At 46.3% G+C, this 12,224-nt stretch overlaps 2 protein-coding genes across 3 annotated transcripts in view; both read right to left on the reverse strand.

The window, feature by feature from the left end:
• Positions 1–12,224, reverse strand: part of LOC311366408 (aspartyl/asparaginyl beta-hydroxylase-like) — a 40,763-nt gene that overhangs the window by 11,410 nt on the left and 17,129 nt on the right. For both annotated transcript variants that reach the window (XM_084485199.1, XM_084485198.1), the window contains 6 exons: positions 8,061–8,114; positions 5,727–5,768; positions 5,569–5,601; positions 5,428–5,460; positions 2,683–2,718; positions 1,837–1,884 (listed from right to left, as the gene is read on the reverse strand). In XM_084485199.1, the coding sequence (XP_084341325.1) occupies positions 1,837–1,884; positions 2,683–2,718; positions 5,428–5,460; positions 5,569–5,601; positions 5,727–5,768; positions 8,061–8,114 (246 nt within the window). The remainder of the gene's footprint in view (positions 1–1,836; positions 1,885–2,682; positions 2,719–5,427; positions 5,461–5,568; positions 5,602–5,726; positions 5,769–8,060; positions 8,115–12,224) is intronic.
• On the reverse strand, positions 8,900–11,899 carry LOC311366409 (uncharacterized protein). The gene has a single exon (XM_084485200.1). The coding sequence runs from the start codon at positions 11,859–11,861 to the stop codon at positions 10,860–10,862; it is 1,002 nt and encodes a 333-aa protein (XP_084341326.1). The 5' UTR covers positions 11,862–11,899; the 3' UTR covers positions 8,900–10,859.

The raw sequence follows: 12,224 nt of genomic DNA on the forward strand, positions 1-12,224 counted from the left end.
GAATAGAGTAAGGCAGAAGACTGGGATCCCCTGGGAACTAGACTAGTTGGGCCAATCACAACTGAGGACCTGAAAGGGATCTGATACTGTAGGGTCAGGAGGGTCAGATACTGTAGGAGGGTCAGATACTGTAGGAGGGTCAGATACTGTAGGAGGGTCAGATACTGTAGGAGGGTCAGATACTGTAGGAGGGTCAGATACTGTAGGAGGGTCAGGAGGGTCAGATACTGTAGGAGGGTCAGGAGGGTCAGATACTGTAGGAGGGTCAGATACTGTAGGAGGGTCAGATACTGTAGGAGGGTCAGATACTGTAGGAGGGTCAGATACTGTAGGAGGGTCAGATACTGTAGGAGGGTCTGATACTGTAGGAGGGTCTGGAGGGTCAGATACTGTAGGAGGGTCTGATACTGTAGGAGGGTCAGATACTGTAGGAGGGTCAGATACTGTAGGAGGGTCAGGAGGGTCAGATACTGTAGGAGGGTCAGGAGGGTCAGATACTGTAGGAGGGTCAGGAGGGTCAGATACTGTAGGAGGGTCAGATACTGTAGGAGGGTCAGGAGGGTCAGATACTGTAGGAGGGTCTGGAGGGTCTGATACTGTAGGAGGGTCAGATACTGTAGGAGGGTCAGATACTGTAGGAGGGTCTGGAGGGTCAGATACTGTAGGAGGGTCTGGAGGGTCAGATACTGTAGGAGGGTCAGATACTGTAGGAGGGTCAGGAGGGTCTGGTACTGTAGGAGGGTCTGATACTGTAGGAGGGTCAGGAGGGTCAGATACTGTAGGAGGGTCAGGAGGGTCAGATACTGTAGGAGGGTCAGGAGGGTCAGATACTGTAGGAGGGTCAGATACTGTAGGAGGGTCAGATACTGTAGGAGGGTCTGGAGGGTCTGGTACTGTAGGAGGGTCAGATACTGTAGGAGGGTCAGATACTGTAGGAGGGTCTGGTACTGTAGGAGGGTCAGATACTGTAGGAGGGTCAGATACTGTAGGGTCAGATGAGGGTCAGATACTGTAGGGTCAGGAGGGTCTGAATGGTAGGGGGCTCAGAGTGACCTGTTATGGGGTCTGATAGATGGCTGTAGGGCTCAGCCTTATGGGAGAGCCGTTGAGGCAGTGTCATAAACAACCAAGATGGCTGCCACTGATGTGTCACAAGTCTTGTTGCTCTGATTGGTTGAAGGTCTATCCACTGCGTCCAGAGGCCATTTCTAACGCCCCTCGCAAATCTAAAGAACACACATTAGCTAAGGACTCTGGCACTAGAAAGATAGAGTTGATTAGCATTCATCAAGAGTCCCAGTAGAGAGGAGCAGCAGTAGAGCAGCAGTAGAGCAGCAGTAGAGCAGCAGTAGAGCAGCAGTAGAGAGTAGTTACAAAAGGACATGTTCACATTATATAATGCTGATAACAAACTGATAAAAAACAGAGGTCCACGGTGCTCCGCAAAATACAATACCATGCAATGTTTAGCAAAGATAAGGTTAGGTTAGGTAAGTTAGGTAAGTTGGGTTAGTTAGGTTAGGTTAGTTAGGATAGTTAGGTTAGTTAGGTTATATAGACTATGCTAGATTATGTAAGTTATGCTAGGACAGGTTAAGTTAGTTAGGCTAGGTTAGGTTAGTTAGGTTAGGTTACTTCCACTCAAGACCCTGAGGTTTACAGTTGACTTGGGTCACTAACTGTCTACTGGTTAGTTAGGCTAGGTTAGGTTTTAACTTGGGTCACTACCTGTCTCCTGGTTAGTTAGTTTAGGTTAGGTTAGGTTTTAACTTGGGTCACTACCTGTATTCTGGTTAGTTAGTTTAGGTTAGGTTAGGTTTTAACTTGGGTCACTACCTGTCTCCTGGGATACTTTGGAGCTGGTCACATATTTCCCAGATTCAACTAGAAAACCACAACAACAACAACAGGATTGTCAAGTGTTTTTTCTACCACAACTTTCATGTAAACATACTGGGGACACTGGTTAGTACTCGGGCTACACTGGTAGTGGACCAATATAGACACTGGTACTGGACCAATATAGACACTGGTACTGGACCAATATTAACACTGGTTCTGGACCAATATAGACACTGGTACTGGACCAATATTAACACTGGTTCTGGACCAATATTAACACTGGTACTGGACCAATAAAGACACTGGTATTGGACCAAAACACTGGTACTGGACCAATAAAGACACTGGTACTGGACCAATATAGACACTGGTACTGGACCAATATAGACACTGGTACTGGACCAATATTAACACTGGTTCTGGACCAATATAGACACTGGTACTGGACCAATATTAACACTGGTTCTGGACCAATATTAACACTGGTACTGGACCAATAAAGACACTGGTATTGGACCAAAACACTGGTACTGGACCAATAAAGACACTGGTACTGGACCAATATAGACACTGGTACTGGACCAATATAAACACTGGTACTGGACCAATATAGACACTGGTACTGGACCAATATAGACACTGGTACTGGACCAATATAGACACTGGTACTGGACCAATAAAGACACTGGTATTGGACCAATATAGACACTGGTACTGGACCAATAAAGACACTGGCACTGGACCAATAGACCAGCTAGGAACAGACAGGCTAGGCTCAGGGACGGCCAATAAGGCAAACAGGATTTCTAGATCTCTTGAAATAAACATTTTTCTTCTCACCAACAGTTTCCTCTGCCATCCCTTCCTCCACCAAGACTGGAACCATAGAAACAAAACAGAGGTCACAAGATGCACAGAAAGTGACCTTCACTCAGACTGGTACTGTGTTCACTGGTACTGTGTCCACTGGTACTGTGTCCACTGGTACTGTGTTCACTGGTTCTGTGTCCACTGGTACTGTGTCCACTGGTACTGTGTCCACTGGTACTGTGTCCACTGGTACTGTGTCCACTAGTACTGTGTCCACTGGTACTGTGTTCACTGGTACTGTGGTACTGTGTTCACTGGTACTGTGTCCACTGGTACTGTGTCCACTGGTACTGTGTCCACTGGTACTGTGTCCACTGGTACTGTGTCCACTAGTACTGTGTCCACTGGTACTGTGTTCACTGGTACTGTGGTACTGTGTTCACTGGTACTGTGTCACTGGTACTGTGTTCACTGGTACTTCACTGGTACTGTGTCCACTGGTACTGTGTTCACTGGTACTGTGTCCACTGGTACTGTGTTCACTGGTACTGTGTTCACTGGTACTGTGTCCACTGGTACTGTGTCCACTGGTACTGTGGTACTGTGTCCACTGGTATGTGTCACTGGTACTGTGTTCACTGGTATGTGTCACTGGTACTGTGTCCACTGGTACTGTGTTCACTGGTACTGTGTTCACTGGTACTGTGTCACTGGTACTGTGTCCACTGGTATGTGTCACTGGTACTGTGTCACTGGTATGTGTCACTGGTACTGTGTCACTGGTACTGTGTTCACTGGTACTGTGTCACTGGTACTGTGTCCACTGGTACTGTGTCCACTGGTATGTGTCACTGGTACTGTGTCACTGGTACTGTGTTCACTGGTACTGTGTCACTGGTACTGTGTCCACTGGTACTGTGTCCACTGGTACTGTGTCACTGGTACTGTGTCCACTGGTACTGTGTCCACTGGTATGTGTTCACTGGTATGTGTTCACTGGTACTGTGGTACTGTGTTCACTGGTACTGTGTCCACTGGTACTGTGTCCACTGGTACTGTGTCCACTGGTATGTGTTCACTGGTATGTGTTCACTGGTATGTGTTCACTGGTACTGTGTCCACTGGTATGTGTTCACTGGTACTGTGTCCACTGGTATGTGTTCACTGGTATGTGTCCACTGGTACTGTGTCCACTGGTACTGTGTCCACTGGTACTGTGTCCACTGGTACTGTGTTCACTGGTATGTGTTCACTGGTATGTGTTCACTGGTACTGTGTCCACTGGTACTGTGTCCACTGGTATGTGTTCACTGGTACTGTGTCCACTGGTACTGTGTCCACTGGTATGTGTTCACTGGTATGTGTTCACTGGTATGTGTTCACTGGTACTGTGTCACTGGTACTGTGTCCACTGGTATGTGTCCACTGGTACTGTGTCCACTGGTACTGTGTCCACTGGTACTGTGTCCACTGGTATGTGTTCACTGGTACTGTGTTCACTGGTACTGTGTCCACTGGTACTGTGTCCACTGGTATGTGTTCACTGGTACTGTGTTCACTGGTACTGTGTCCACTGGTACTGTGTCCACTGGTATGTGTCCACTGGTACTGTGTCCACTGGTACTGTGTCACTGGTACTGTGTCCACTGGTACTGTGTCCACTGGTATGTGTTCACTGGTATGTGTTCACTGGTATGTGTTCACTGGTACTGTGTCCACTGGTACTGTGTCCACTGGTACTGTGTTCACTGGTATGTGTCCACTGGTACTGTGTCCACTGGTACTGTGTCCACTGGTACTGTGTCCACTGGTATGTGTCCACTGGTACTGTGTCCACTGGTACTGTGTCCACTGGTACTGTGTTCACTGGTACTGTGTCCACTGGTACTGTGTCCACTGGTATGTGTCCACTGGTACTGTGTCCACTGGTATGTGTTCACTGGTACTGTGTTCACTGGTACTGTGTCCACTGGTACTGTGTCCACTGGTATGTGTCCACTGGTACTGTGTCCACTGGTACTGTGTCACTGGTACTGTGTCCACTGGTACTGTGTCCACTGGTATGTGTTCACTGGTATGTGTTCACTGGTATGTGTTCACTGGTACTGTGTCCACTGGTACTGTGTCCACTGGTACTGTGTTCACTGGTATGTGTCCACTGGTACTGTGTCCACTGGTACTGTGTCCACTGGTACTGTGTCCACTGGTATGTGTTCACTGGTATGTGTTCACTGGTATGTGTTCACTGGTATGTGTTCACTGGTACTGTGTTCACTGGTACTGTGTCCACTGGTACTGTGTTCACTGGTACTGTGTCACTGGTACTCTGTTCACTGGTACTTCACTGGTACTGTGTTCACGACAACTCGGACCTTGGAAAATACCAACTCCAACCAACATCAAACCAGTGTTAACCCTAACCCTACATCTGACAGCTAGTTTGATGTGTAACTATGTAACACGTGTTTATGGACTTTATATGTGGAATGTTAACAGCTAATTTGCTGATTGAATTAGCCAGCCACCTAGCTAGTGTTGGTCTTCTTTCTTCATTCGTTTACAAAAAGAAGCATACATTTGTGATGCAAATATTTGTTGTGTTCAGCAAGAAACAAACTCCATTATTAGAGTTGTCTCTTCTGTCTCTAGCTCTACATCGCAGCTTTCTCTAACTCTACATCCCAGCTGTCTCTCACTCTACGTCCCAGCTGTACATTACAAACATTCACAACGTTATTACGACTGCAACAACTGCTACCATCCATGTGTTCTTACCCCCAGTGGTGTCTATGGTCTCAACCTCGTCCTCTGCAAATAAGAACAATGAGTAAGGTCAGAAAGAAGGAACCAAGCAAAGAGGAGATATCAGAGACAAACAGAGACATTTATATATATATATATATATGTCTGGCAGACCATATGGATGTCCACTGTCTTCTCTGGGGTCATCTAAAGAAAGGATAGAACATTTGAATTCATTAATACAATATATAACACTATGTTGTAGGTCAAAAGAGATCTGTATTTGAACATAGAAATATCTTTAAAGTTCAATGTTAGATGAAGGCACCGACCTGGAACAAAGTCCTCCACCAGGGAGGGCGGAGAGCGGACCGCTGGAGGAACACAAGATGATCCATTCAGACAGACAGACAGACAGACAGACGGAAAGACAGACAGACAAACACAGACACACACACTCTGTTATGTCATGGTATGGCCATGTGGCATCAGGATGTTAGAAATGAGCCTCAAACTGCAGACCCAACGTGAGCATAATATTCAACCCAAGCACACTACTACTTTGGTGCCACGACACTTCAGATTGGTTGACCACAGACAGACAGGAAGACAGACAGACAACCAGGCAGGCTTCACTACAGAGGAACCACCGGACCACAGACAGACAGATAGGACCACAGACAGGCAGACGGACAGAAGGACCGGACCACAGACAGAAGGACCGGATGACAGACAGGCAGACGGACAGGAAGACCGACCGACAACACGTAGACGGACAGGAAGACAGACAGGCCGACGGACAGGCAGACAGACAGACTACCGCACAGCCTTCACCCTAACCCGGTCATGACCAACCTTGGATCTCAGACTCCACATTGTGAGATCCAAGGACAAGCAGAGCAGAAAGGCCTACACAGTGTTTTAGTAAAACCCACTCATCTATGGTGCAGCATGTTTCGGTATTAAATTGTATTTTAGTGACCTATTTCAGTATGAATATCAAGATTTACCTTGTAAACAGTGTGATTTCATAAGCAACGGCTGGGTATTGTTACACGCTCACTGAGCAGTGAGAGTGACTCTAGTCTCCCTGTATGCCATCACTGCAGCATGTGGTCCCGCCCCCTCAGACGCTGCATCCAGCTGATTGGTTGTATTAGCCAGTGTTGTCTGCTCATTGGCTCCTTCAGGTTTGAGCAACTTGTGATGGTGTAAAGGTGTAGCGGTGCTCAGCGCCACACTGCAGGATGTAGGCCTCTGAGTCTCTTCCTGTTCAGCATGTCTCCCAGAACAACGACACCTCAGCCCAGATTCTGCTCGAGGACCCCACCCAGTAGGCCCCCCACAATAGACTGGTAACCCAAACCCCCTGGCTTTGTCTAAAGTAGACCACAGTCTCCAGCCTGGAGCACGTCCACGGCCGTGGGCGTCCATGTGTGTGCGTGTGTCCGTATCTGTGTGTCCGTGTGTGTGTGTGAGATCGGGAACATGAGATAATATAATATGACATAAAGTGTACACAGCTGTGTGAGTAGTTATTCTAGCAAGAAAAGCATGTAGTGTACAAGTGTGTTAGGAGTGCTATGTAGTGTATGATGGTGTTAGGAGTGACATGTAGTGTACAAGTGTGTTAGGAGTGCCATGTAGTGTACGATGAGGGTGTTAGGAGTGACATGTAGTGTATGATGGTGTTAGGAGTGACATGTAGTGTACGATGAGGGTGTTAGGAGTGACATGTAGTGTATGATGGTGTTAGGAGTGACATGTAGTGTATGATGGTGTTAGGAGTGACATGTAGTGTATGATGGTGTTAGGAGTGACATGTAGTGTATGATGGTGTTAGGAGTGACATGTAGTGTATGATGGTGTTAGGAGTGACATGTAGTGTATGATGGTGTTAGGAGTGACATGTAGTGTATGAGGGTGTTAGGAGTGACATGTAGTGTATGATGGTGTTAGGAGTGACATGTAGTGTATGATGGTGTTAGGAGTGACATGTAGTGTATGAGGGTGTTAGGAGTGACATGTAGTGTATGATGGTGTTAGGAGTGACATGTAGTGTATGATGGTGTTAGGAGTGACATGTAGTGTATGATGGTGTTAGGAGTGACATGTAGTGTACGATGAGGGTGTTAGGAGTGACATGTAGTGTATGATGAGGGTGTTAGGAGTGACATGTAGTGTATGATGGTGTTAGGAGTGACATGGGCCTAATAATTCATTATACTACGCTAATACGCGCCTGGGTTAGCATCTCCATTACATCCAGGCTTCTCGCTTGAAGGTGTCTTTAGCTCGCGCTCGTCTAGTGATGACACAACAAACCTCACACTTATGTTGCCTCTTAAGTTTGATATTATAGCCTACCATCAAATCGGATTGATTAATTTAAGAGACATTATATTTGGTTTGTTTCAAACGGCGACACACACACTGATATCCATGATGAAGACTTCAGTTTGACCTTCAATATTGCCCCTTTCTGCTTTTTAATCTCAACAGCTCATTGAGAGCTGATTAACTCATCGATTCTACATTAACAAGCTACTTTGTTCTGCGAATATGGTAAGTGTAAGTAAGTAACAAAAGCCCTACTCCTCGTGTAGATGGGGTCTCTCCATGAGGGACTGGGGTCTTGAATGATTGCTAAGCATGCGTTCTCTCACCGTGTTCCTCAGCAGGCCGTCCTCCCACTTCAAATGTCACTGGGTCTTTCAAACCTGTTTGTTCAAAAGAGGTTCATTAGAAATAAAGAGCCACTCAAAGACTTCAACACATTTTTATTACTGTCTATGTGAGGTCCGACCAACATAAGGAGTTGAACATCGATGAATTGACCCGCAGGTCAATTCATGGATTTATTTGAAAACAAGATTCAATCGATTAGAGAGTAAATTGATGCTTGCTGTGCTTCTTGTCCTCCACACCTTGCGGGGCAGGATGGGGTCTTGACCTGTGGGACTGGGAGCTCTGAGCCAACTCTCGTGGAGTTCAATACAATCCCTCTAGTTGAACTTGAAAAGGTAATGAAGGCATCAAAACCATGTATGTTGGATCCTCTCCCTTGCAAAGTTCTTAAGGAACTTCCAACTGTGGGGCCTGCAATCCTCTCGCTTATGAATCTCTCGCTTACTACGGGAATTGTTCCCTCTAGTTTCAAGGCTGCAGTGATAAAACCGCTACTCAAAAAGCGTGGCCTAGATCCTGAATTAGTCAGCAACTATCAGCCTATGTCGACCTCCCTTTCCTGTCCAAGGTACAGGAAAGGATTGTAGCAAAGCAAATTGTCGACTATCTGATGAGGAACAATCTCTTTGAACCTTTTCAGTCCGTGGCTTCTTGCTTTGGATCCAAATACGAGCTTGACGCTTGTGTTGCTCGACCTTAGGGCACACTCACACTAGGCAAAGTTGCCCTGTACCCTACTCAAGTACGATTGCCCTCCCCCCCACTGTGCCGCTGGCCTGTGCTCACACCAGGCAATCTCAACTGGGCCTGAGTACGGTTGCCTCTTATACATATAGGTTGCGTATCCCAGCGTTGCCAACTCTCACGCATCTGGCGTGACACTCACGCTTTCAGCATCAATCTCACTCTCTCACGCAACAAATGTCACGCCAAAGAAAGAAAAATACCCGCTAGATCTCTTTGCTAGATCTAGTTGCTTCGGTCGAGTGCTAACAATTCCACCCGTGGACCCTGTTATATAATATATAATGTATATATAATAAAATATATAATTATATAATGTAGGCATTATAAAATTCTACAGAGTCTCTTCTCCAGCCCCTGCTGCACAGCAAATTCAAATCGCCGGCAGAACAGGCTCGAGGTACCCAGTCTAGCAGAAAACAGTTAAAATAAACTCAATTTACACAATTTATGTGAAGCATTTATTTAGGAAAGTCATTCAACCCATCCCTTCATAATAGGGTTGAAAACACAGAGATTGTGTTTATGCTAAGGAGAAAGGAAATGCATGCAATGTATTAATAACTTCTGAGAACACGTCAGTTTAAAAAGGCATCCTATTCAAGGTTCTTTCACTAGTTTCATTTACAAAACACGACAAGTCATTAAGAAACAAACCCTAAGTGTTAAGCAAACCCTAAGCAAACCAACTCCAAACCCATTTCCAGGCAGTTCAGAGGGGTTGGTGACTTCAGATCAGAAACTAGCCTACCCCACCACTATAAACGCCTTACAACACACTCACAAACATAGGACCAAGGGGACTTCATCCCTAACCACCATCCTACTGCACAGATATTTCATGGTTCATTGTTTGACTAGAGTCAAGTGACTACTATAATCAATCTCTGTCATTGCAAAACAGAAGAAAATATTAATAATTTACATAAAAGTCATTACGACATGCAGTAATGACACCTTCAACTGCATATGTAGGTGTCATATACAGTACACATTCCTCTGATCCAGGTGAGGCGCTCTGTTGAAGTCTCTACTGAGCCTTTTCTTTCTCCTGACCTGTGAGTTGCTGCCAAGGGGATTTCAAGGTAAAGCTCACCAGTCCTAGTCACCCATTATGTTTTCAGTGCCTCTAGCTTCAGGACGTAGACACTGGCCCAGAGAGGAAAAAAACTTCCCCCAAAAAACGACAAAGGGAGAGAGAGAGACAAAAGGTAGAGAGAGAGAGAGAGAGAGAGACAGAAAGAGAGAGAGAGAGACAAAGGTAGAGAGAGAGAGAAAGGTAAAGAGAGGTAGAGAGAAAGGTAGAGAGAGCGGTAGAGAGAAAGGTAGAGAGAGAGGTAGAGAGAGAAAGAGAGGTAGAGAGAGAAAGCGGTAGAGAGAGAAAGAGGTAGAGAGAAAGAGAAATAGCAGTAGAGAGAAAGATAGAGGTAGAGAGAAAGAGAGAGAATGCCACTTATTACACAGCTAATTACTAAAGAATTATGTCAAAATCCTTTGACATAAAATAGAACAGCAAGAAATTGTAGATAAAATGGAGTATGTAACAAAGCTTTCATATTATTTGGGTACAGTGTGTGCAGCATTAGTCTGGCCTAGCCTGGTGAATCCTGTGAAGCAAAACATATCCTCATGATGGCAGCATGGCGCCGAGCCCGGCACAACATCAGCCACAGCTTGCTTCGACCCCTCGTCCGTCCCAATGTCTCAACCCTTGGTGGATTCAAGACATTACAACTCAATGGCTAATGGAACCATCGGCCTGGTGCACCTCTCCCTCATCCTCTGCTTCTCTCTCAGCTCTCCCTCCATCCTCTGCTTCTCTCTCAGCTCTCCCTCCATCCTCTGCTTCTCTCTAGCTGTCCTCTCTCACTCCAGATTTCCGTCTCTCTCCCTGGCCACTCTCTGGCTCTCTTTAGCGCTGCACTCTCTTTCCAGTCTCTCCCTCCTGCTGCCTCTCTTCCTCGTCTCCCCCTGCTCTCTCACTCTCCTGGGCTTGTCTCTCTTGTTCCATTCTCTCGCCCCATCCACTCTTTCTACTTTCTTTCTATGGCCAGTCCCTCTCTTTCCTTCATGAGTCTCTCCCTCTCCGCTCTCTCTCTTTCCACCCTTGTCTTCTCCAGGGAAAGTCTCTCCCTTTCCAGTCGGTCCTGTTCAACTATCGCTCTTTCTATCTTTGATTTTTCAAGAGCCAGTCTCTCCCTCTCCTTCAAGAGTCTCTCTCTCTCTGCTCTCTCTCTTTCCGTCTTTGCTTTCTCTAGGACCAGTCTCTCCCTCTCCTTTGCTAGTCTCTCCCTTTCTGCTCTCTCTCTTTCCATCTTTGCTTTCTCTAGGACCAGTCTCTCCCTCTCCTTTGCTAGTCTCTCCCTTTCTGCTCTCTCTGTTTCCATCTTTGCTTTCTCTAGGACCAGTCTCTCCCTCTCCTTTGCTAGTCTCTCTCTCTCTGCTCTCTCTGTTTCCATCTTTGCTTTCTCTAGGACCAGTCTCTCCCTCTCCTTCAATAGTCTCTCTCTTTCTGCTCTCTCTCTTTCCATCTTTGCTTTCTCCAGGACCAGTCTCTCCCTCTCCTTCAATAGTCTCTCTCTCTCTGCTCTCTCTCTTTCCATCTTTGCTTTCTCCAGGACCAGTCTCTCTCTTTCTTTAGCTAGTCTCTCTCTCTCTGCTCTCTCTGTTTCCATCTTTGCTTTCTCCAGGGCCAGTCTCTCTCTCTCCTTCAAGAGTCTCTCTCTCTCTGCTTTCTCTCTTTCCATCTTTGCTTTCTCCAGGACCAGTCTCTCCCTCTCCTTCAAGAGTCTCTCTCTTTCTGCTTTCTCTCTTTCTATCTTTGCTTTCTCCAGGGCCAGTCTCTCTCGTTCTTTAGCTAGTCTCTCTTTTTCTGCTCTCTCTCTTTCCATCTTTGCTTTCTCGAGGGCCAGTCTCTCTCTTTCTTTAGCTAGTCTCTCTCTTTCTGCTCTCTCTCTTTCCATCTTTGCTTTCTCGAGGGCCAGTCTCTCTCTTTCTTTAGCTAGTCTCTCTCTTTCTGCTCTCTCTCTTTCCATCTTTGCTTTCTCCAGGGCCAGTCTCTCTCTCTCCTTCAAGAGTCTCTCTCTCTCTCTGCTTTCTCTCTTTCTATCTTTGCTTTCTCGAGGGCCAGTCTCTCTCTTTCTTTAGCTAGTCTCTCCCTCTCTGCTCTCTCTCTTTCTATCTTTTCTTTCTCGAGGGCCAGTCTCTCTCTTTCTTTTGCAATGCGTATTTTCTCCATCTGTTCCCTCATTGCTTTCTCTTTAGCAGCCTGTTCTTCTAACAATCTGTCCCTCTCCGCTCTCTCTCTCTCCAAACTCTCCCTCTCCCGGGCGAGTCTCTCTTTTTCTTTCAGTTCCCTCTCTTCCTTCTCTTTTTCTCGTGATAGTCTCTCCTTCTCC

Source organism: Micromesistius poutassou (genome assembly GCF_964030765.1).
Source record: "Micromesistius poutassou genome assembly, chromosome: 21".
Taxonomy (NCBI): Eukaryota; Metazoa; Chordata; class Actinopteri; order Gadiformes; family Gadidae; genus Micromesistius; species Micromesistius poutassou.

Excerpts from the sequence above, each read along its gene's own strand:
- LOC311366409 (XM_084485200.1), bottom strand. The coding sequence starts at position 11,861 with ATGGAAAGAGAGAGAGCAGAAAGAGAGAGACTAGCTAAAGAAAGAGAG.